The following is a 26924-nucleotide window of genomic DNA, read 5'->3' on the forward strand; positions in this document are numbered from 1 at the left end:
TCAGACTCCAATTTGATGGGGGTGACGTAATGTCTGACTTCATATGCTGCTCATTTCAAAGTATAACCACTAGGTGGGGAGATGCACCTTCGCTGGTTGCTTGTAATGCAGCCTATGTGTTACTGAATACTGAAGACGCATGAGACAAGATTAATTTATTTTCACTGTAGAATCACAAAACAAAAGATTGATGGACAATGACAGTTCAACATTCTATATATATATTGGTTCTAACATACTTCAAGCGAGCGCTTTTACATGGGAGTAATAGTCTGCTGAAGAAAGCATGCGCTTCAGCTTGAAAATCACAAGTACATTATTTACTTTTGCTGTAGTATTGAATTTTGAAAAACCTTCATTGGGAGGCGGTTGGCATAGTTCAGAGACGTCATGCCCATATGGGACACAAGGGCACATGCCCCCTCACATTTGTCCTGTTTTTTTTTTTTTTTTCAGATGTTCAATTAATCCCCTCCATCCTCACGTACTTTGTGCCCCCTCTAAAATAAAATGGCCGCATGGCGCCCCTGGCGTAGGTCAGGAAACATATCAATGTGTTATGAAGTCACAGTGAGTGATGTTCCTTTTCAACCGCTAATAGATCTAACTCTTAATAGATGTGAAAAATCTATACATCTATAGAGTGTTACGGGGGTGAATATCATAGTGGTTGAAAGGCTGGCTGCTGGTTGAGGTTATCCTCCACACATTGCTCGATACCTTTAACCTCCTGGCTGGATACATTCTTTGACTTCAACCTACTGTACAGCAAAACACTTTCTGTTCAATAGGTTGCCAAAAATAAAAATGTACCGCGTTTTATGTTCAATAGGTTGCCATAACCTGGTTTTATTCTCCTTCATCACCTTTAGCACTTTTCAGCTCAAGATATATTTTTACAGCATGAATAGTATTTGCCCAGTGTCCACCCTAGATTTGCTCTTTGGAAATACGTTGTGAGGGGAAAAATAATATCTGTACATTTCATTTGCACAGCGTTTTTCATTGCACACAAAATGTACAAAGCTCTATACATAAGCAATTGTCCCAATGACTATCGGTGAAGGGACACACATAAAGTATGTGTACCTAATCTGAGACCAAAACCCTCCTTGTCATTTTGTTGTTTGTAAAACACTCAGAGGCACATTGAGATTCAAGAGGTATCCTACGGAAACGGCTCCTTTGGCTACAGGGATTCTAACAGCTTATGGGGTAGCCAGAGGTAAAATACTACTCAATCAATGTGTGTGTACGGCTCTGATTTAACACTATCAGTCCTGAGACCCCAGGAAAAATGGGCTTTTCATTTATCTGACGTTCATTTATCTGCATGTCCAGCCCTTACATTTAGCCTCACACTGAAGTGTTTTACCATTTGATTTCCAGGACAATCAGGGCTACACGTACAGCACAAAACTATTTGACATAAACAGCTGCAGAGTTTAATTGACAAATGTCAATAAAAAAACAAGGTCTGCCCAAAGCAAAAACCTGATAAAATACATTTATATGAATGCTGTAAGTACAGAAATGTTTTACTTCGTGGGAAATGAACTAGTCAGTGACAGCTGTGTGGAGTTTGGAGTTTGTGATAGCAACTATGTGAGCTTATACCAGTATTATAGACACTATGTCCTGGGATTTCCTATGATCTTCTATGTAGAAGTACCTCTTCTAATGACTCTTGTGTACCTTGTAAGCGTCATTGTGTTGCTTGTGAGCATCATAGTTCATGTTCGTAGGAGTCTCAGCTTTTCATAGTTTGTAGCTCAAACCATTTTGCCTCTATGATCATTTTTGTAAAAAGACATGGCCCTGGGCCCCTTCGGGATCTGCCCTTGTCTCACAAACAACGCTCTAGCTCAGCCCCCGTTAATTACACAGAAGTCTGTAACTCAAACACACACACTGTTTAAAAGGGGTTAGAAGACTCATTGGGTTAATGACCTGGTCTGTTCTTTGTAAGGCAAGAGAGCAGAAAAACAATGCTTTACCATCATGTAAAAAATGTATTTCTCAGTGATCATGTCTGGAGTGTCTCATCTCACTGTGTGTGTGTGTGTTTTTTTTTTTACAGAGTGGTGGGCCCAGCTGTGACCTTCAGAGTACGACCTAATACCCAGAATGTCAGCACTGCAGATGTGGCCAACGTAGCAGGTTGGTCTGAGCTGCTCTGATAGCTAAATGTTATATATATATATTGCAAAAAAAGCAATCTCTTGTGCTTTAGTGGAGCATGTTGGAACTGAAATGGACATTTTAGCTTTTTCAAATATCCAAGATTTTGTTGTTTACTCTCAGAGAACTGGTCCACAGTTTTTTATAGCTCCATACTGAAAATTCTCTGTATAGACCCCTGATAATGGAGATGTGCTGTTGGGAGAAAGAGTCAAATCTAAGTGACATCCGTAAGCGTTATTAGGAAGCCTCCCTTGCACCAATCACAACTCTTCTCTGGTGAATGAAATACAGGTATGCATTGTCAAGGAACCCCCAATGAAATGAGAGAATAGCTGTATTTGTATATAGTTATCATTACTGAAAAACATACAAGGCTGCTTCAACAGTTATGAGAAAATATTTATATTTATATAAGAAGATAATGTTTTTCCCCACGAATTGAAATTTGTTACATACCATACCAATGGCAAAATTGTGGTGTAGATATTGGGCGGGGGCGAACAGTAGGGGGGTCCTCCACCCCGACATTTAAAGCGCATTTCCAGCAATTCTACACCGTTTGATTTATTATGCCTCTCTTGAGGGGTATTTTGAGGGGAAAACAATAAAAGTGGAAGGGCCCCCAACCCCCCTAAAATAAAACATGATTAGTTTTTAGGGAAAACTGATTTTTTGGGGGTGAAAATAGCTGACTTCCTGCACATTTTGCAATGGGGCAGAGAGAAAAATGTGTGGTTTTATAATGCTATTCTACAATTTTAGTCAGCTAATTAAAGCTAATTCTGCATATTATTTTTTTCATGGGGCAGAGAGAAACATTTTCTGTTTTATAGCTAATCTCATACTCATGGGGCGGCAGGGTAACCTAGTGGTTAGAGCATTGGACTAGTAACAGTTCTAATGTAACTGTTCAGTGAAAACTTAATAGTCTGTGAACTCATACCCAGATAATGTTGTTGACTCATCCTATACTGGTATTTGTGGACAAAGCATAAATTGGAGAAAAATGACAAACAGACCATTTAAAAAATGCTTGCTATTTTCTCATAGGGGATCATGTCTGGCCAATCAGTGGTCTTCTCGCATTAATATTTTTTGTGACCTTATACACCCACACCATTCTGCTTTTGGGGTACGCCCACACCATTTCAACACAGCTGCTTTTTAACATACTTAATTACTATTTTTGGGAAGGAAAACTACTTCACTCATATTGTATTTAATTTGAACTATAGTTCAAATATCATAGAAATCTAGAAACACTGGACAGTTACTTTAAAGGTCGACTTTGGGGGGGATGCTAAAATAACAGCTTTAAACTGTATAACTGATCAATGCACCATCATACTCGGTAATTTAATGCTTAAAATATTTGTTGGCTATTTAGCTTTAGAAGTGCCATTTCTTTCCAATCTCAGCTTCCCTCCAAAAACAAATCCTGTGAAATGACATCAATACATACTGGAGGAGTTACTGGCTAGCTTCAAGTGGCTATCTTAGCTAATGAACTAGTTACTTGGGTTGCAGCATGCATGACATATCGATGAACCACCAAAGGCACACCCCATTTCTGTTTGAAAATTGAGAAGTTAGACACATTTTGCCATTGCCTATGACGTGTTAATGTGATATCGGGAGGTCGGGGGCATGCATTTACATTGTTTTTAATACATTATTAGGGAGACGAATCGACCTGTTCTGAAGATTAGGGGGATCCCCCGTGGCAATTTCACCTATGTATCATTCGAATTGCAGGGGACAGACACACACACACACACACACACAGGGAAATTGCTCTGTCAAAGTAAGTTTAGCTTGAATAGATAAATATAGTTTTTTTCACTTTGTCTAGTGATGACAGTTTTGATAATTGAACTCCACACTCTTGATCAAGTGATTGTGTAATGGCTACCCCCGTCCTGTTTCACAAGTGCTATTGTTCATGTTCGTGTCCTCGTTTCTCATTTCCAGCCCCGGACTAACTTGTTTTGAGAGGTCATGGATGAGCCTTTATTCGTATTAATGCAGTTGACAGAACCGCACTTGAAATGAAATACGGCTGCCTCTTAACTTAAGTGCAGTAGTGTGGGTGTGCTGCTGTCTCTAAAGCATAATTTGTCATATTCAACAAGAGTATCGGCAAAGATTATTTCAATAGCCCCAGTTGATGTGGTTTTTCTGAGACGTTAAGCATTACAAGGCTATTGTAATGGCATCATTTTATCATCATTTTACAGTTTCTTCCAGACGCATTGGAGAAATCTGTGTGCCCATGTTTTAAGCAGTTGGAGACAAAACTTAAATGATTCAATTTTAATCATCTTCGCATTATTTAATTTAAATGGCACTGTAAAAGATTTCAATATGACATCATAGCTACCATAAATAAGGTGTGTTATAATACCATTATTATAAGATACATATAAAAAATGTTGGTCTGTGTCCCAAATGGCACCCTATTCCCTATACAGTGCATTATTTTTGACCAGGGCCTTGGGAAGCCTTGGACTGGCTGGACACTGGACAAAGGAGTCAGTGTTACCTCATAGAACGTTAGCATTCTTCTGCTCCATGTGAACAATACTGGATCGATAGAGAGCCAGCCTCCTGGGCGTCCCGGGCTAGAGTGGAGGAGGGTAGAGGACTGTGCTGGTTGTCTGGGGTGCAGCAGCACGGCCCTAGCTGTGTCACAAATGGCACCCTGATCCCTAAATATCTAGTGGACTACTTTTGGCCAGGGCCCATATGGCTCTGGTCAGAAGTAGTGCACTATATAGGGAATATTGTGCAATTTGGGACTCAGCCCCTGGCCTGCCCCGTATTGCCCTGGCCTGCCCCGTATGCCCTGGCCTGCCCCGTTTTGCCCTGGCCTGCCCCGTTTTGCCCTGGCCTGCCCCGTATTGCCCTGGCCTGCCCCGTATTGCCCTGGCCTGCCCTGTATTGCCCTGGCCTGCTGAGTAAAGAACCCTGGAGTGGAGCTTGTGGAGCTCCTGTTACGCATACCCGGCCATTGTTAGGAACCCAGGGCCAGGCAAAGGCTATTGTCAGGGGGGTGTCAAGATGGTGAGCAGTGGGGTGATGACCCTCATTGTCAGGCCTATTCATGCACGCTGTGGAGCCATGGAGTGGCAGGCCCAAAAAACACTTCCAGTGGCCGTGAGAACCAGGCTCCTCAATTGGCTGGAGGTCAGGGTCAGGCCAGCCAGCCGCGCAATTAGCACATTAAGCAAGGTCCCCAATGAAGTCCACAATAGAATGCAGAAATAAGTTGTCTGCAAACTATATCCACTTAAAATGTTATTTAGTCAAAGATATTTTTAATGGCCTAACTGGTTTGACTGAATGTGTATTATTGACCGTTAAACTGACCCCCCCCTGTGTTTTCTATGAAGAGGACAACATACATTGTCTTCCCTGACAATAGCTAGTTACTCATTCACTGGCTGAGTGTAATATCCGAGGTTTGATTTGTGTCTTGACATGGAAATAATTCTGTGTCACAGAGGTCACAAACAGTTCAATAAGTTATTATGGTGGTTTTCCCTCGCAAATTGGTATCGTTGAATGGCTGAGTTTCTATGTTTGACACACTTTTTAAAAAGCAAGGAAATGGTGATCATTCTGATCAAGTTCACATACATCTATCGAACCACTTTTTCTTCTGTCAGTTCCTCACTTTTGCAGACAGCTCTGTAGAGCGGTGTTGTTTTGGGCAGTTCTATTCAACCAGAGTGAACACTAAACAGTAGATTCAACACTTTCAGTTGGGCAGTGTTTACTTTAAAACACATTCCTATTCACTCTCATTCCCTCCCTGTATCTGGTAGTCCTAACCTTGATGGCCTTCAATATACTATGAACCATGAGTCATTTCTGATCACCGGAGTTGAAATGAGACCCCAATTCCTCTGATCATTACAAAGACCGTTGGTTGTATTTTTTCTCTCTCTTTTCACGGTTGAGTGGTTTAGCATAGATCTCATAATGCTGACAGCTCTGACCTTCACTTCAGATTTAAGACTTGTTAAAATGTCAAATCTTATTAGCTGGCTCTTTAGGAAAAAGCAATGTGGTTTATCTATCTAACTTCTCTTCTCCTGTGATGTGAAGAAAGCCTTCAACCTCTGGTTAGCTCAGTCTTAGGGCGTAGCTTTTAGGGCACTCACTTACCCTAAGTATGTGTGTTCTACTGCGGAGAGAAATTGAATTCATACTATGTATACCTGTTTAACGGGATTTATTGTCTTCCATGTGACTGTATATGCACATGATGCTGATGTGCAACGTGAGATTTGTGACATTGTATTACAAATCTTGTGGTAATGATGCTTCTCTGGTTTTCATTATCATCAGCTTGGTCTTTCTGCATTAACTGAGAGAAGTCACGTGCTTACTCCTTCCAAATAACATAGCATTTTGTCATCTTCCTAGATCTCTGTATGCTTGTCTGTTTTAACCATACAATATACAGAAGCTTAGCACATTAGTGTATAAAACATACTACTCCCCCCCCAAGCCAGCTGATCCTTGGTGCCCTTTCACATAATCATCATCAGTAGCCGCTCAGTCCCAAATCAAATCCAAATCAAATTTGATTTGGACCAGCAGTGACATGCTCACTTGCGGACCTTTCCCAACAATGCAGAGAGAAACATCTAGAAAACATATAGAAGCATAATAACACGAGGAATGAGTAACGATAACTTGGCTATATGCGCGGGATACCAGTACTGAGTCGATGTGCAGGGGTATGAGGTAATTGAGGTAGATATGTACATATAGGTAGGGGGTAAAGTGGCTAGGCTACAGGATAATAACCAGTAGCAGCAGTGTATGTCATCAAAAGAGTCAGTGCAAAAGGGGGTCAAAAGTAGTGCACTGTATGGGGAGTTGGCTGCCATTTTGGACAAACCCTGACTTTGTCATCAGCACTTTCTGTTTGGATTCACTCCTTTAATTGTCTCCATTGATTTCCTGTGTGATTTCATTGGAAGCAAGTCTCCCCAATGGGACTATGGGTCTACTTAAGCCCTACAGGAGCCACCAGATCCATTGAAGTTAACTTCATTTAGTTTGCCTGTTGATCAATTCTCATCTCATGCTGAAGGATAATCAATTCTGGATTTTCTCTAGCTAGTAGCTAATAGCAACCTGTTGGCCAAAATGTGCTCAAAATCAAATTTGGGGAAAATGAAATGACAAAAACAGTTGTTTATTGATGTCATTTGTTGTGACACGGGTTGGTGCGTTATCTCTATTGTCTATCGGCGTATGCGTGGTGGTTGTGTTTTGTGATTTCTGAGAAATCCCTACAAGTGAGACCTCAATATTTTGTGTCCCCTGCAGTTCAGAGTTGCTTGTGGTTATTTTGGTCTGACTTCAGAGAGAGCTGTGGTGGGGGGTAGAATCCTCTAGAGCTTTGGGAGCATCTGTGAGTCCTGCTGTGAAGAGGGTGGATCATCACAGGTGTTATGTGGAAGCTGAGTTTGTTTAGCAGCGGTGGCAGCGTGGGCATCATGGTCCTCAGCCAGCCCTCTCTGGGCAGACCTCTCAGGGTCCCTCTTTCACAGCTGGCAGCTCTACGTTGGGTTGCATCCCAAATGGCACCATATTCCCTATACACTGCACTACTTTTGACCAGGGCCCATAGGGCTATGGTTAAAAGAAGTGCACTATGTAGGGAATAGGGGGCCATTTGGGATGCAGCCTCTGTGTTGGCCCTGCTCCTGGAACTCCAGCTTCAGCTCAGGCTTCATGCCTCCTACAGATGGCACCCTATTTACGAATGAAGTGCACCACTTTTGACCAGGGCTTTGGTCAAAAGTAGTGCACTATATTAGGGAATAGAGTCCCATTTGTGCTGCAGATGGCTTGACTGACTGGAGCTCTCTCTGCTGGCTCTGCTGCCTGACTCCACACTTGCAGCACTCTTGCATCATTCCAGGGCAGGCAATGGACTGGCTGGCTTGGAGAGGGAGAGGGAAAAATCTGTGTCGCTGCGGTCTGTTTCTCTGTGCGAGAAATGCAGTATGTGTGGGATGTGTAAATAAATACTCTAAGCTTGGATGTAGGCCTAGTTCATGTAAGGAAGATGATGACATAACACAACATGTAGGGCAGAAATGCCTTCTTGAACATGTGCCTTCATTACAAACTTGTATGGGATCCGTAAATATGAATTAAAATGTTAAATTACGAGTCTAGTTAGACGTGATTGGCTGAAATAATGGAGGTGATGACCATGCTGACTGTTGGCCATGTGTTTACATGTGGATTCTTAAAGAGATGGGTGTAAAAAAAAGATGACCTCTCTAGCACTCAACAAATCGTTCAAGGGCATTTTCTCCTACTGGTATCCTAAGTGGGATAACACGTTTAGCAACTTTTAAAGCAGCATAACTTTCCCATGCTTCCTCCAATCACAAGCTCTGAATCTGAACTAAAAAATTATTTTTAAAAGGATTTCAGATTTTTCTACATAACCCCCCTTTGGGACTTAGCATTCCATCACTATTTTCTTACTGTAGAATGGATAAAACCCCCATATGATTGAGGCCCTCTTCATGTCAGACATGACGGAGTCTTCTCTCTGGGTCTGTAATAAAGCCACGTTCCTCCAAACTTCCTAGTCTGGCTTCTCTATCTCTCTCACTCTAGTGAAGAATGTTATTAAAGGCTAATAAAATGCTCCTGTTGTTCGCTCACCTTTGGTGGCCTGAGTACAAATATAGGATCTTAATTTGATCACTATTTTGATGCTGAGAATTGCAAACTTGGGGTGTATTCAAGGTTTAAAAGGCTTGTAAAGGCTTGTAAATTGTGTAATTTCCAACTAAATAATGTATCAACCCGTTCAAAAAATGTCCAATAATTATAATCCACATAATATTTAATATTTCCTATTGCTGCATGATTATTTTCCTGCTGTAGCAAACTGGCTCAAATTAAGATGCTACATCTGTAGGCAGTATCCAGCTTCTCTTAGTGGGCTCTGAGATCCCTGATGAGAACAGAAGCAGACAGCTGAATTGATTGGCCCACTTCAGCGTATGGACCTTGATTACAGCCACATTCAAGTGCTGTTCTGTTCTCTACATCACCTTATCCACTCCTCAGAGGAGAGGAGAGGAGAGGAGAGTGACTCACTAGGATTAGGCTGTCTGCCTCCCTGCTGCATATAGCCAGCTAGCTGTGTTCGCCTTGAAAAACCTTCATATAGTCAAGACAGACAAACTAATGCGGTGCCCTGTATTATACAGTATGTTGTAAATGAAGTTGCATAGATACAGTTGGATACTACAAAGATGGAATGTACATTATCCGTATGTACTATTCTGAATAATACATATTTCTTGTAATTTCCTAATTTAGTAAAATATTAATGTTGTCCTTGAATGAGTAACACATCATGATTGATGGCTTCAACATTATGTTATCAGTTTTATAACTATACAGATCACAGTAGGTTGGTGGCACCTTAATTGGGGGGAACGGGCTCATGGTAACGACTAGATCGGAATAGGTGGAAGGGTATCAAATACATCCAACACATGGTTTCCAGGTGTTTGATGCCATTCCATTTGTACCATTCCGGCCATTATTATGAGCGGTTCTTCCCTCAGCAGCCTCCTGTGATACAGATGTAGGATCTTAATTTGAGCCAGTTTGCTACATCAGGAAAATAATCTAGGGGTTGACACAGTTTTCGTAAGGGAAAATCAAGTCTGACATTTCAAAGTGGAAATTACTTCAGAACTTTTTTAACCTCAAATACACTACCATTTTTACATTTCCTGCATTACAGGACATTTCACCTGCAACAGGGTGATCAAATTAAGATGCTACATCTGTACACAATATGTTCTACAGTGTGATTCACAAATGTCACTGTGTTCTGACTGAGTGAGTGATAAAAATCATATCGGTACATACAGTGCAATGGCTGCTTGGTATAGAAAGTTAGAGGTATCTCCATAAGGTTACGGCACGAGGCGAGCAGGAGAGGGTTCAACTCTCGTTTGATGGTTGGAGCCAACATGAAATGTCCCTTGAAAGCTGGGTGCTGGGGCTTCTCTCTTTCTGTTTTAGAGTGTTTTATGTATTCCAACAGAGAGACAAAGTCAGCCCAGAAACTTCAAAGCTGCTGGGTGACATTTAGGTCTACATCTTCAAAGGACCCCTCCCTGCTTTTGTACTTCTGCTTTTTGTCTATAATTAATGTACTCCTTCCAGATTCTGAGTGGGATTAGAGAGCCAGACAGAATGTGTGTGTGTGTGTGTTTGTGTGTGTGTGTGTGTGTGTAGCCATAGCCAAGGGAAGTAGGGGTGCTGAGGGTGATGCAGCACCCCATGAAAAATCAGATTGAATAAATACTTTTGTTATTGACCAAATACTTATTTTCCACCATAATTTGCAAATAAATTAATTCAAAATCCTACAATGTGATTTTCTGGATTTTTATATATATATATATATATATTTATTTACTGTGTTGGTGGTGCTCATACAATACCTTCAGAATTAGTAGAGAGCCCACTCTGGAAATGTGATGTATTTTTAAAAAACCTTTATTTAACTAAACATTCAGTTAAGAACAAATTCTTATTTACAATGACTGCCTACCGGGGAACAGTGCGTTAACTGCCTTGTTCAGGGGTCAGCTCGGGGATTCGATCCAGCAACCTTTCGGTTTCTGGCCCAACGCTCTAACCACTAAGCTACCCACCGCCCCGTATTTGTAGAGTAAATTGTTCAAAATAATGTTTTAAAATGAATCAAATCAAAAAGGGTAGTTTTGAGATATTCATATTAATGTTTTATGTTGAATAAATGAATGTGACATTTTATTATTTCAGAATCAAGAGGGAAGACATATACTTGATATTTTAGAGCACAATAATAATAATGACGCAAAGATATTGTCTGTATCATGTATGGTTCACAGATTTTAGGGTCTTACAAGAGGCATGTATAGGTCTAAAAAGGGGCTAAAATGGCCACTTTCATCATGGTTTTCTCAAAAATGGTTTGTGATCCCTTCCTGCAATGAAGTTTCTGTGTGAGAATTGCCACAACAATCTGAGATACCAAACATATTTTACGCTCCCATAGGTGTGAAAGTGCCCTATTGGACTATGGAAGCATCCATATTGATCATATCAACCATGCATGTACACATGTATTTGACCTGTATTTCTCTCGTATGAGGTTGTACTGACTCCATGTGTTTTCCTACCTGAACTATATGGACGTTGCTCTACTCATTCTGCGTTAATGGATCAAGTATTTTCCACTGGATGCATTAACAAAGGGCAAGTACAGATCTGTCTGGGAAAATAAAAGGGATTATTTTTCTTCCCATCACGAAAGAAAGAAAAGAAGGGATGAATTATGTATGGGTTATGAGAGACGAGTCTTCAGTTCATTCTCAACCCCTGATTGAGTCTCAAATTGATCGGTGCGGGTGATGCCATAGTTGTTATAGGTCAGTATGGACTCATGCCAAATGACACCCTATTAATTATGTAGTGCACTGCCTATAAGCAGAGCTGTAAAAACGTGTGCACTTTAGAGGGAGCAGTGAGAGGCGTCGGAGGAGATGGCTGCCGTTTTACGTCCTCCTAACCAATATGTGCTATTGTGTGTGTTTTTTGCACGTTATTTGTAACTTATTTTGGACATGTAATATCTTATGTTTCACCGAGTCGTGGCTGAATGACGACATGAATAACATACAGCTGGCTGGGTTTTCTGTGCATCGGCAAGATAGAACAGCTGCCTCCGGTAAGACAAGGGGTGGCGGTCTGTGTCTATTTGTAAACAACAGCTGGTGCACGAAATCTAATATTAAGGAAGTCTCAAGGTTTTGCTCGCCTCAGGTAGGGTACCTCATGATAAGCTGTAGACCACACTATTTACCAAGAGAGTTTTCATTTATATTTTTCATAGCTGTCTAAAATGCTGGCAGTAAGACAGCACTCACGAGTTGTATAAGGCCATAAGCAAACAAGAAAATGCTCATCCAGAGGTGTGCTCTTAGTGGCCAGGGACTTAAATCCGTTTTACCTCATTTCTATCAGCATGGTACATGTGCAACCCAAGGAAAAAAAACTCTAGACCACCCTTACACCACATACAGAGACACGTACAAAGCTCTCCCTCACCCTCCATTTGGCAAATCTGACCATAATCCTATCCTCCTGATTCCTGCTGACAAGCAAAAACTAAAGCAAGAAGTACCAGTGACTTGCTCAATACGGAAGTGGTCAGATGATGCAGATGCTACGCTACAGCACTGTTTTGCTAGCACAGACTGGAATATGTTCCGGGATTCTTCCGATGGCATTGAGGAGTACACCACATCAAATCAAAGATTATTGGTATTGCGTGCAAAATACAACAGGTGGAGAACTTACAGTGAAATGCTTACTTACAGGCTCTAACCAATAGTGCAAAAAAAGATATTAGGTGAACAATAGGTAAGTAAAGAAATAAAACAACAGTGAAAAATAACAGTAGCGAGGCTATACACAGTAGCGAGGCTTTAAAAGTAGCGAGGCTACATACAGACACCGGGGTTAGTCAGGCTGATTGAGGTAGTATGTACATGTAGATATGGTTAAAGTGACTGCATATATGATGAACAGAGAGAAGCAGTAGCATAAAAGAGGGGTTGGCAGGTGGCGGGACACAATGCAGATAGCCCGGTTAGCCAATGTGCGGGAGCACTGATTGGTCGGCCCAATTGAGGTAGTATGTACATGAATGTATAGTTAAAGTGACTATGCATATATGATAAACAGAGAGTAGCAGCAGAGTAAAAAGAGGGGTTGGGGGGAGGCACACAATGCAAATAGTCTGGGTAGCCATTTGATTACCTGTTCAGGAGTCTTATGTCTTGGTTGGTAAAAACTGTTGAGAAGCTTTTTGTCCTAGACTTGGCACTCCGGTACCGCTTGCCATGCTGTAGTAGAGAGAACAGTCTATGACTAGGGTGGCTGGGGTCTTAGACCATTTTTAGAGCAGTCACTGGCTTCATCAATAACTGCATCAATGACGTCATCCTCACAGTGACCGTGGATTACAGGCAACATCTGCATTGAGCTACTGGGTAGAGCTGCTGCTTTCAAGGAGTGGGACTCTAACCAGGACGCTTATAAGAAATCCCGCTATTCCCTCCGACAAACCATCAAACAGGCAATGTGTCAATACAGGACTAAGATTGAATCGTACTACACTGGCTCCGACGCTCGTTGCTTGTGGCAGGGCTTCCAAACTATTACAGACTACAAAGGGAAGCACAGCCACGAGCTGCCCAGTGACATGAGCCTACCAAATGAATTCTATGCGCGCTTTGAGGCAAGCAACACTGAAGCATGCATGATGAGAGCACCAGCTGTTCCAGACGACTGTGTGATCACGCTTTCCGTAGCCAATGTGAGTAAGTCCTTTAAACAGGTCAACATTCACAAGGCCGCAGGGCCAGTCAGATTACCAGGATGTGTACTTCGAACATGCATGACCAACTGGCAAGTGTCCTCACTGACATTTTCAACCTGACCCTGACCGAGTCTGTAATGTTTCATGAAGTGCTTTGAAAGGCTGGTCATGGCTCACATCAATACCATTATCCCAGAAACCCTAGACCCACTCCAATTTGCATACCACCCCAACAGGTCCACAGATGACGCAATCTCTATTGCACTCCACACTACACTTTCCCACCTGGACAAAAGGAACACCTACACTACCGTTGAAATGTTTGGGGTCACTTAGAAATGTCCTTGTTTTTGAAAGAAAAGCACATTTTCATAAAATTTATCAGAAATACCATGTAGACATTGTTAATGTGGTAAATAACTATTGTAGCTGGCAACGACAGATTTTTTTAATGTAATATCTACATACTGTAGGCGTACAGAGGCCTATTATCAGCAACCATCAATCCTGTGTTCCAATGGCACGTTGTGTTAGCTAATCCAAGTTTATCATTTTAAAAGGCTAATTGATCTTTAGAAAACCCTTTTGCAATTATGTTATCACAGCTGAAAACTGTTGTCCTGATTTAAAGAAGCAATAAAACTGGCCTTCTTTAGACTAGTTGAGTATCTGGCGCATCAGCATTTGTGGGTTTGATTACAGGCTCAAAATGGCCAGAAACAAAGAGCTTTCTTCTGAAACTCGTCAGTCTATTCTTGTTCTGAGAAATTAAGGCTATTTCATGCGAGAAATTGCCAAGAAACTGAAGATCCCGTACAACGCTGTCTACTACTCCCTTCACAGAACAGCACAATCTGGCTCTAACCAGAATATAAAGAGGAATGGGAGGCCCCGGTGCACAACTGAGCAAGAGGACAATTACATTAGAGTGTCTAGTTTGAGAAACTGATGCCTCACAAGTCCGCAAAACACCTGTCTCAACATCAACAGTGAAGAGGCGACTCCGGGATACTTTTCTTTAAAAAACAAGGACATTTCTAAGTGACCCCAAACTTTTAAACTGTAATGTACGTGAGAATGCTATTCATTGACTAAAGCTCAGCGTTCAACACCATAGTGCCCTCAAGCTCATCACCAAGCTAAGGACGATGGGACTAAACACCTCCCTGTGCAACTGGATCCTGGACTTCCTGACGGGCCGCCCCCAGGTGGTAAGGGTAGGTAACAACACATCTGCCACACAGATCCTCAACACAGGGGCTCCTCATGGGTGTGTGCTCAGACCCTCATGTACTCTCTGTTCTCCCATGACTGCATGGCCAAGCACGATTCCAACACCATCATTAAGTTTGCCAATGACACAACGGTGGTAGGCCTGATCACCGACAACGTCTATTCCCACTCAGGAGACTGAAAGGATTTGGCATGGGTCCTCAGATCCTCAAAAAGTTCTACAGCTGCACCATCGAGAGCATTCTGACTGGTTGCATCACCGCCTGGTATGGCAACTGCTCGGCCACCGACAGCAAGGTGCTACAGAGGGTAATGCGTACGGCCCAGTACATCACTGGGGCCAAGCTTCCCGCCATCCAGGACCTCTATACCAGGTGGTGTCAGAGGAAGGTCCTAAAAATTGCCAAAGACTACAGCCACCCTAGTCTCTCTGCAACCGCACAGCAAGCAGTACCGTGCAGTTGCAGAGAGGTCCAGGTCTAGGTCCAAAAGGCATCTTAACTTTTATTATCAATGCATAGTCACTTTACCTTTACCTCAATTACCTCGACTAACCTGTGTCCCCGCACATTGACTCTGTACTGATGTACAGTGCCTTGCGAAAGTATTCGGCCCCCTTGAACTTTGCGACCTTTTGCCACATTTCAGGCTTCAAACATAAAGATATAAAACTGTATTTTTTTGTGAAGAATCAACAACAAGTGGGACACAATCATGAAGTGGAACGACATTTATTGGATATTTCAAACTTTTTTAACAAATCAAAAACTGAAAAATTGGGCGTGCAAAATTATTCAGCCCCCTTAAGTTAATACTTTGTAGCGCCACCTTTTGCTGCGATTACAGCTGTAAGTCGCTTGGGGTATGTCTCTATCAGTTTTGCACATCGAGAGACTGAAATTTTTTTCCATTCCTCCTTGCAAAACAGCTCGAGCTCAGTGAGGTTGGATGGAGAGCATTTGTGAACAGCAGTTTTCAGTTCTTTCCACAGATTCTCGATTGGATTCAGGTCTGGACTTTGACTTGGCCATTCTAACACCTGGATATGTTTATTTTTGAACCATTCCATTGTAGATTTTGCTTTATGTTTTGGATCATTGTCTTGTTGGAAGACAAATCTCCGTCCCAGTCTCAGGTCTTTTGCAGACTCCATCAGGTTTTCTTCCAGAATGGTCCTGTATTTGGCTCCATCCATCTTCCCATCAATTTGAACCATCTTCCCTGTCCCTGCTGAAGAAAAGCAGGCCCACACCATGATGCTGCCACCACCATGTTTGACAGTGGGGATGGTGTGTTCAGGGTGATGAGCTGTGTTGCTTTTACGCCAAACATAACGTTTTGCATTGTTGCCAAAAAGTTCAATTTTGGTTTCATCTGACCAGAGCACCTTCTTCCACATGTTTGGTGTGTCTCCCAGGTGGCTTGTGGCAAACTTTAAACGACACTCTTTATGGATATCTTTAAGAAATGGCTTTCTTCTTGCCACTCTTCCATAAAGGCCAGATTTGTGCAATATACGACTGATTGTTGTCCTTTGGACAGAGTCTCCCACCTCAGCTGTAGATCTCTGCAGTTCATCCAGAGTGATCATGGGCCTCTTGGCTGCATCTCTGATCAGTCTTCTCCTTGTATGAGCTGAAAGTTTAGGGACGGCCAGGTCTTGGTAGATTTGCAGTGGTCTGATACTCCTTCCATTTCAATATTATCGCTTGCACAGTGCTCCTTGGGATGTTTAAAGCTTGGGAAATCTTTTTGTATCCAAATCCGGCTTTAAACTTCTTCACAACAGTATCTCGGACCTGCCTGGTGTGTTCCTTGTTCTTCATGATGCTCTCTGCGCTTTTAACGGACCTCTGAGACTATCACAGTGCAGGTGCATTTATACGGAGACTTGATTACACACAGGTGGATTGTATTTATCATCATTAGTCATTTAGGTCAACATTGGATCATTCAGAGATCCTCACTGAACTTCTGGAGAGAGTTTGCTGCACTGAAAGTAAAGGGGCTGAATAATTTTGCACGCCCAATTTTTCAGTTTTTGATTTGTTAAAAAAGTTTGAAATATCCAATAAATGTCGTTCCACTTCATGAGTGTGTCCCACTTGTTGTTGATTCTTCACAAAAAAAAGACAGTTTTATATCTTTATGTTTGAAGCCTGAAATGTGGCAAAAGGTCGCAAAGTTCAAGGGGGCTGAATACTTTCGCAAGGCACTGTATACTGTATATCTTCTTTTTTTAAATAGAAGCATACTAAGACACAAACATGACACAGTGTGTAAATTATAACACATTAGCGCAGGAAATTAATACATTGATTAAAATGCTGGAAGTGAATTCTGGAATTAAACAGTTAAACAGTTAGCCTGTCTCTAATAAGCACCTGTTGTGTTCAGTGATTTTAGGAAGTTATACAGTATTTGCATGAACTGATTAATGAGAAAACAGAAAGTTTTTGTCTAATTGACATTGTTTATACTCTTTCGGGGTTATTTCTTCTGTTTTGGCACAGTTAAAGTACTAGTATTACTCCTGTGTGAAATGCTGTGTTGGTACCAGTATAATAGACAATATAATGCTATTTGCGCTTCAAGGATCCAATGCAACACTTTCCAAGTCTTCTTATGAGAAAGTAGTTTTTTCTCACCAATGTGTTGACTAGTGGAATTACAACCAGAAGTGATATGACAACAATCCTCTGTCCCAGACATATCACTGACCTTTGCTGCAGCAGACAATTTCATTGTTGACTTTATCCCCATATTGCATTTCCAAATGTAATTTAAATCATGCAAATCAGATTTTCCAGCAGAGAACTGATTTTTGTGAGTTGAGGGATTTCAGGTCTAATAACGGATTTGTTGTATATCAGAACAGCAATAACTGTCACTAACAATGTGTTTGGTTAGCCATTTACTGTGACCTGTAATTTAATCATAAACATTGGGCTTAATTAAATGAGGTTGAGGTGACCCAATATTCAAGTGTAAACATTGTATAGTTACATTTAGTAAACCATTTGTAACTCAACCATTGTGAATCCAGAAGCAGCCATGGTGCCTTAGTGCTGTGATGTGGTGCAGAGTCCATAGCTTTGCATATTGTGATTTGGTACAGCTGTAGTGCATTGGATCTGTGATGGCACATTCCTTCAGACACATGTGCACGCCATTGGATCCCCTCTGCCAGGTGCTACCCATCTTTGTGCCACTGCCACCACCCCCTTCCCCTTTCAACCCACCATACACATGCAAACAAATGCAAGCAGGTACTCATAAACACAAACACACACACCCAAATGAAAGCACACAAACACACACATACACACACACACACACACACGACACACACACACACACACACTCACACAAACACCCTGCCGTGGCTCCACTGTTGGCAGGAGACCAAGTCATGCATAATGGCTCTGCCAAGGCTGATATGTTCACTCGTTAACTAGTAGGATCTCACGCTGCTGACAGACACACACACACACACACACACACACACACACACACACGTACACAGCTTCACCAGAGGCAGGAGCCAGGAACAGCTACAGCAGCCAGTTAGCACACTACTGGTCTGGGCCTGGTTTTCCAAAACAGTTAGCACACTACTGGTCTGGGCCTGGTTTCCAAAAACAGTTAGAACACTACTGGTCTGGGCCTGGTTTTCCAAAACAGTTAGAACACTACTGGTCTGGGCCTGGTTTCCAAAAAAACAGTTAGAACACTACTGGTCTGGGCCTGGTTTCCAAAAAAACAGTTAGAACACTACTGGCCTGGGCCTGGTTTCCCAAAACAGTTAGAACACTACTGGTCTGGGCCTGGTTTCCCAAAACAGTTAGAACACTACTGGTCTGGGCCTGGTTTCCCAAAACAGTTAGAACTCTACTGGTCTGGGCCTGGTTTCCCAAAAGCATGTTAAGGTTAAGTTCATTGTTAGAACCTTCATAGGAGTTCAACCTCCGAAGTGTTTCCAAAAACCTTTGTTAGTAAAGTAGCACTTGAAAATGCTCAGGCCACCTGTAGAACAGCTAAGTGCGTTGTTAGATTTAACAAAGCTCCTACGAAGGTTCTAACGATGAACTTAAGCTTAACATGCTTTTGGGCTCCCGAGTGGCGCAGCGGTCTAATGCACGGCATCTCAGTGCTAGAGGCGTCCCTACAGACCCTGGTTCGATTCCAGTCTGTATCACAACCGGCCGTGGTTGGGAGTTCCATAGGGAGGCGCACAGTTTGTCCGGGGTAGGCCGTCATTGTAAACTGACTTGCCTAGTTAAATAAAGGTTAAATATTTTTGCCTGTCTGCATTACTTTATACACAGAAGATCTAAGCTAAACATATAATCAAACTGTTTATCTGTCTCTCTATGACTGCCGAAATACAAAGTTGCCAATGTCTTTGCAATTGAACAAACAAAGGATAAAAATATGCTTCAAATGAAACCTGAGGTGATTGCAATAAAATATATATCTACAGAAAAGGAAAGTATTCAGACCACTTGACTTTTTCCACATTTTGTAACTTTACAGCCTTATTTTAAAATTTATTTAAATAGTTTTTCCCCTCATCAATCTACACAAAATACCCAATAATGACAAATCAAAAACAGGTTTTTAGAAATGTTCCTAATTGATATTTAAAAAAATGTAATATAACATTTACATAAGTAATTCAGTGTTTTGTTGAAGCACCTTTGGCAGCAATTACAGCCTAGAGTCTTCTTGGGTATTGCTCTACAAGCTTGGCACACCTGTATTTGGGGAGGTTCTCCCATTCTTCTCTGCAGATCTTCTCAAGCTCTGTCAGGTTGGCTGGGGAGCGTTATTGTACAGTTATTTCTAGGTCTCTCGAGAGACGTTCGATCGGGTTCAAGTCCGGGCTCTGGCTGGTCCACTCAAGGACATTCAGAGACTTGTCCCAAAGCCACTCCTGCTTTGTCTTAGCTGTGTGCTTAGGGTCGTTGTCCTGTTGGAAGGTGAACATTCACCCCAGTCTGAGCTCCTGAGCGCTCTGGAACAGGTTTCCATCAAGGATCTCTCTGTACTTTGCTTTGTTCATCTTTCCCTTGAACCTGACTAGTATCCCAGTCCATGCCGCTGAAAAACATCCCCACAGCATGATGCTGCCACCACCATGCTTCACCGTAGGGAATCTTGTTTCTCATGGGCTGAGAATCTTTAGGTGCCTTTTGTCGAACTCCAATCGGGCTGTTGTGCCATTTACTGAAGAATGGCTTCTGTCTGGCCACTACCACAAAGGCCTGATTGGTGGAGTGCTGCAGACATGGTTGTCCTTCTGGAAGGTTCTCCCATCTCAACAGAGGAACTCTAGAGCTCTGTCAGAGTGACCATCGGTTTCTTGGTCACCTCCCGGCCCAAGGCCCTTCTCCCCCGATTGCTCAGTTTGGCTAGGCGGCCAGCTCTAAGAAGAGTCTTGATGGTTCCAAACTTCTTACATTTAAGAATGATGGAGGTCACTGTGTTATTGGGGACCTTCAATGCTGCAGACATTTTTTGGTACCCTTCCCCAGATCTGTTCCCCGACACAATCCTGTCTGAGAGAGCTACAGACAATTCCTTCGACCTCATGGCTTGTTCCGACAGAGATGGCCGCCTCGCTTCGCGTTCCTAGGAAACAATGCAGTATTTATTTATTTTTTACGTGTTATTTCTTACATTGGTACCCCAGGTAATCTTAGGTTTCATTACATACAGTCGGGAGGAACTACTGAATATAAGAGCAATGTCAACTCACCATCATTGCAACCAGGAATATGACTTTCCTGAAGCGGATCCTGTGTTTTGCCTTCCACCCAGGACAATGGATCGGATCCCAGCCGGCAAACATAAACAACGTTGCTGTAAAAGGGGCAAACGAAGTGGTCTTCTGGTCAGGCACCGGAGACGGGCACATCGTGCACCACTCCCTAGCATACTACTCGCAAATGTTCAGTCTCTTGACTACAAGGTTGATCAAATCCGAGCAAGGGTAGCATTCCAGAGAGACATCAGAGACTGTAACGTTCTTTGCTTCACGGAAACATGGCTCACTCGAGAGACGCTATCGGAGTTGGTGCAGCCAGCTGGTTTCTTCACGCATCGCGCCTACAGAAACAAGCATCTTTCTGGTAAGAAGAAGGGCGGGGGGGTATGCCGTATGATTAACGAGACGTGGTGTGATTATAACAACATACAGGAACTCAAGTCCTTCTGTTCACCTGACTTAGATTTCCTCACAATCAAATGTCGACCGCATTATCTACCAAGAGAATTCTCTTTGATTATAATGAGAGGAATATTACAACTCAAGCAGACACATCGATGGCCCTGAACAGACTTTCTTTTACTCTATGTAAACTGGAAACCACATATCCTGAGGCTGCATTCATTGTAGCTGGGGATTTTAACAGGGCTAATCTGAAAACAAGACTCCATAAATTCTATCAGCATATCGATTGTGCAACCAGGGCTGGTAAAGCCCTGGATCATTGTTATTCTAACTTCCGCGATGCATATAAGGCCCTCCCCCACCCTCCTTTCTGAAATGCTGACCACAACTCCATTTTGTTGCTTCCTGCATATAGACAGAAACTAAAACAGGAAGTTCCTGCGCTCAGGTCTGTTCAACGCTGGTCCGACCAATCTGATTACACGCTTCAAGACTGCTTCGATCACGTGGATTGGAATATGTTCCGCATTGCGTCCAACAACAACATTGATGAATATGCTGATTCGGTGAGCGAGTCCATTAGAAAGTGCAAAGTGTCGTACCCACAGCAACTATTAAAACATTCCCAAACCAGAAACCGTGGATTGATGGCAGCATTCGCTCGAAACTGAAAGCGTGAACTACTGCTTTTAACCAGGGCAAGGTGACCGGAAACATGACCGAATACAAACAGTGTAGATATTCCCTCCACAAGGCAATCAAACAAGCTAAGCGTCAGTATAGAGACAAAGTAGAGGCCCAACGGCTCAGACACGAGGTATGTGGCAGGGTCTACAGTCAATCACGGATTACAAAAAGAAAACCAGCCCCATCGCAGACCAGGATGTCTTGCTCCCAGACAGACTAAATAACTTCTTTGCTCGCTTTGAGGACAATACAGTGCCACTGAAATGGCCCTCTACCAAAACCTGCGGACTCTTCTTCACTGCAGCCGACGTGAGTAAAACATATAAACGTGTTAACCCTCGCAAGGCTACAAGCCCAGACAGCATCCCCAGCCGCATCCACAGAGCATGCGCAGACCAGCTGGCTGGTGTGTTTACGGACATTTTCAATCAATCTTATCCAAGTCTGCTGTCCCCACATGCTTCAAGAGGGCCACCATTGTTCCCGTTCCCAAGAAAGCTAAGGTAACTGAGCTAAATGACTACCGCCCTGTAGCACTCACTTCCGTCATCATGAAGTGCTTTGAGAGACCAGGACCATATTACCTCCACCCTACCTGACATTCTAGACCCACTCCAATTTGCTTACCGCCCCAATAGGTCCACAGACGACGCAATCGCAACCACACTGCACACTGCCCTAACCCATCTGGACAAGAGGAATACCTATGTGAGAATGCTGTTCATCGACTACAGCTCAGCATTTAATACCATAGTATCCTCCAAACTCGTCATTAAGCTCGAGACCCTGGGTCTCGAACCCCGCCCTGTGCAACTGGGTACTGGACTTCCTGACGGGGCAACCCCAGGTGGTGAGGGTAGGTAACAACATCTCCACCCTGCTGATCGTCAACACTGGGGCCCCACAAGAGTGCGTTCTGAGCCCTCTCCTGTACTCCCTGTTCACCCATGACTGCATGGCCATGCACGCCTCCAACTCAATCATCAAGTTGGCGGACGACACAACAGTGGTAGGCTTGATTACCAACAACAATGAGACGGCCTACAGGGAGGAGGTGAGGGCCCTCAGAGTGTGGTGTCAGGAAAATAACCTCACACTCAAAGTCAACAAAATGAAGGAGATGATCGTGGACTTCAGGAAACATTAGAGGGAGCACCCCCTATCCACATCGACGGAACAGTAGTGGAGAGGGTAGAAAGTTTTAAGTTCCTCGGCGTATACATCACGGACAAACTGAATTGGTCCACCCACACAGACAACGTGGTGAAGAAGGCGCAGCAGCGCCTCTTCAACCTCAGGAGGCTAAAGAAATTTAGCTTGTCACCAAAAGCACTCACAAACTTCTACAGATGCACAATCGAGAGCATCCTGTCGGGCTGTATCACCGCCTGGTACGGCAACTGCTCCGCCCACAACCATAAGGCTCTCCAGAGGGTAGTGAGGTCTGCACAACGCATCACCGGGGGCAAACTACCTGCCCTCCAGGACACCTACAGCACCCGATGTCACAGGAAGGCCAAAAGATCATCAAGGACAACAACCACCTGAGCCACTGCCTTTTCACCCTGCTATCATCCAGAAGGCGAGGTCAGTACAGGTGCATCAAAGCAGGGACCGAGAGACTGAAAAACAGCTTCTATCTCAAGGCCATCAGACTGTTAAACAGCCATCACTAACATTGAGTGGCTGCTGCCAACATACTGACTCAACTCCAGCTCACTTTAATAATGGAATTGATGGGAATTGATATAAAAAATGTATCACTAGCCACTTTAAACAATGCCACTTAATATAATGTTTACATACCCTACATTACTCATCATATATGTATATGTATATACTGTACTCTATATCATCTACTGCATCTTGCCATCTTTATGTAATACATGTATCACTAGCCACTTTAAACTATGCCACTTATGTTTACATACCCTACATTACTCATCTCGTATGTACAGTGGGGCAAAAAAGTATTTAGTCAGCCACCAATTGTGCAAGTTCTACCACTTAAAAAGATGAGGGAGGCCTGTAATTTATGACAGACAAAATGAGAAAAAAAATCCAGAAAATCACATTGTAGGATTTTTAATGAATTTATTTGCAAATTATGGTGGAAAATAAGTATTTGGTCAATAACAAAAGTTTATCTCAATACTTTGTTATATACCATTTGTTGGCAATGACAGAGGTCAAACGTTTTCTGTAAGTCTTCACAAGGTTTTCACACACTGTTGCTGGTATTTTGGCCCATTCCTCCATGCAGATCTCCTCTAGAGCAGTGATGTTTTGGGGCTGTTGCTGGGCAACACGGACTTTCAACTCCCTCCAAAGATTTTCTATGGGGTTGAGATCTGGAGACTGGCTAGGCCACTCCAGGACCTTGAAATGCTTCTTACGAAGCCACTCCTTCGTTACCCGGGCGGTGTGTTTGGGATCATTGTCATGCTGAAAGACCCAGCCACGTTTCATCTTCAATGCCCTTGCTGATGGAAGGAGGTTTTCACTCAAAATCTCACGATACATGGCCCCATTCATTCTTTCCTTTACACAGATCAGTCATCCTGGTCCCTTTGCAGAAAAACAGCCCCAAAGCATGATGTTTCCACCCCCTTCATGCTTCACAGTAGGTATGGTGTTCTTTGGATGCAACTCAGCATTCTTTATCCTCTAAACACGACTGAGTTGAGTTTTTGACCAAAAAGTTGTTTTTTTTTGGTTTCATCTGACCATATGACCTTCTCCCAATCTTCTTCTGGATCATCCAAATGCTCTCTAGCAAATGCTCTCCTACAATGTAATTTTCTGGATTTTTTTTCTGATTTTGTCTGTCATAGTTGAAGTGTACCTATGGTGAAAATAACAGGCCTCTCTCATCTTTTTAAGTGGGAGAACTTGCACAATTGGTGGCTGACTAAATACTTTTTTGCCCCACTGTATATACTGTCCTCAATACCATCTACTGCATCTTGCCTATGCCGTTCTGTACCATCACTCATTCATATATCTTTATGTACATATTCTTTATCCCTTTACACTTATGTGTATAAGGTAGTAGTTGTGGAATTGTTAGGTTAGATTCCTCGTTGGTTATTACTGCAATGTCGGAACTAGAAGCACAAGCATTTCGCTCCACTCGCATTAACATCTGCTAACCATGTGTATGTGACAAATAAAATTTGATTTGATTTTTTTGCTCTGACCTTATATAGACAGATGTGCACCTTTCCAAATCATGTCCAATCAATTGAATTTACCACAGGTGGACTCCAATCAAGTTGTAGAAACATCTCAAGAAGGATCAATGGAAACAGGATCTACCTGAGCTCAATTTCGAGTCATAACAACGGGTCTGAATACTTATGTAATACATTTGAATACATTTGCAAAAATGTCTAAAAACCTGTTTTTGCTTTGTCATTATGGGGTATTGTGTGTAGGTTGCTGAGTAATTTTTTTCTATTTAAACAATTTTAGATTAAGGTTGTAACGTAACAAAATGTGGAAAAAGTCAAGTGGTCTGAATACTTTCCGAAGCACTGTATACAGCAGGGCTATAGGCCACATCGGCCTAATATATTGAAATCAATTTCATGTTCAGTCAACTGAGTTCTATTTTTAAGGTATTGTAAAATGTGCCTCAATTTATTTCATGATGTGTAACAACATGTGCGCAATGATATTCCAAATAAACCTGTGATTTAGTGGATTATTATAGTGTAAGCATTAGAACAAGCCGCCTCAAATATTTGCAGCCGTGAGGTGATATCTCTCTAGGAGCTGATCCATCGTCAGCATTATGGAATCATTTTAATGTGACGGTAAGATTTGAATGGAGAAAGCTGATCAGAGAGCAGCCCTGCCTTTCTTTTGATCCTATCAGTATTGAAACAACGCACTTAGTAAACGTTCTTTGTGACTGCTCAGTGTTAAGTTTATTAGGATCCCCATTAGATACTGCACATGCAGCAGTTACTCTTTCTGGCATCCACATAAAATGTACAAATACATGACAAAGCACAGAACAGTAATACACAAGAAAAACGTAAGATATTACCATAAAATAAAAATGTAAATAAAAAAAGTTATATATATATATAGGAAAGACACTAATAGACAACAACAACACCATTTACACACTATTCATATATACATATTCATATTCGGATATACAGTACAGGTAAATTAGGTCAGTGTGGTTCCCTTAAGCAATAAGGCACGAGGGTGTGTGATATATGGCCAGTGTACCACGGCTAAGGGCTGTTCTTAAGCACGAAGCAACGCGGAGTGCCTGGATAAAGCCCTTAGCTGTGGTATATTGGCCAGATACCGCAAACCCCCAAGGTGCCTTATTGCTATTATAAACTGGTTAGCAACATAATTAGAGTAGTAAAAATAAATGTTTTGTCATACCCGTGGTATACAGTCTGGTATACCATGGCTGTCAGCCAATCAGCATTCAGGGCTCGAAGCACCCAGTTTATGCAGTATATATAATGTATTTATATGTTTTATTTGAAACTAAATGTAATCTCTCTCTTTGTGAAGAAAATATGAGAAGTTACTCACAATTGCTCATTCTATTATGAAACCTAGCTAAGTACCCTAGAAGATAGTTTCCACTTTCCCCTTTTAATAATGGATTTCAATGCAGTAATTCTGAGTTGTAATAGACATTTCCGAGGTGAAATTAAGCAGTAAAGGTGTAAATCTATGCTCATAAGGTTGGTTGTTACAGTAATGTTGTAATGCAGTAACTGTCCATTTTTATGTCGTTTACAGTGATATAGCGCCAACATAGCTATTCTAGAGATCACAAGGTGCTGAGAAGACTGCCTAACAACGTGATGAATAAACTCTGCTTTGCAGCCACAATGTGTAAACTTAGCAACCTTAGCTCATGGATGTATCTGAGTGTTGATACAGCCAGGTCAACTATGGGTCATCTTTGCCTTTTCTGGTTGCGTCCCAATTGGCATTGTAGTTTAGCTCTGCCGGACAAAGAGAATTCCAGCAGACAGTGTCAGGGTTTCCTATTGGCTTGCTGGGTTTGAGTGACACGGCGTTTGATTTGTCATGACAACCAGAACAAATGCTGTTAATGAGGTCACCTTGGGTTCTAGATCAACTGTCTGACTTCTATTTCCCCAAGAAATCACAACCGCCATGGTTGCATCCCAAATGGTACTCTATTCCATATACACAGTA

The 26924-nt window shown here is 42.3% G+C and overlaps 1 protein-coding gene across 3 annotated transcripts in view; it reads left to right on the forward strand.

Annotated features, from left to right (window-relative positions):
• Window positions 1–26924, forward strand: part of LOC112259593 (receptor-type tyrosine-protein phosphatase N2-like) — a 141711-nt gene that overhangs the window by 50333 nt on the left and 64454 nt on the right. For all 3 annotated transcript variants that reach the window (XM_042328748.1, XM_042328749.1, XM_042328750.1), the window contains exon 13: window positions 2081–2160. In XM_042328748.1, the coding sequence (XP_042184682.1) occupies window positions 2081–2160 (80 nt within the window). The remainder of the gene's footprint in view (window positions 1–2080; window positions 2161–26924) is intronic.

The sequence above is a fragment of the Oncorhynchus tshawytscha genome, linkage group LG10 (genome assembly GCF_018296145.1).
Source record: "Oncorhynchus tshawytscha isolate Ot180627B linkage group LG10, Otsh_v2.0, whole genome shotgun sequence".
Lineage (NCBI taxonomy): Eukaryota > Metazoa > Chordata > Actinopteri > Salmoniformes > Salmonidae > Oncorhynchus > Oncorhynchus tshawytscha.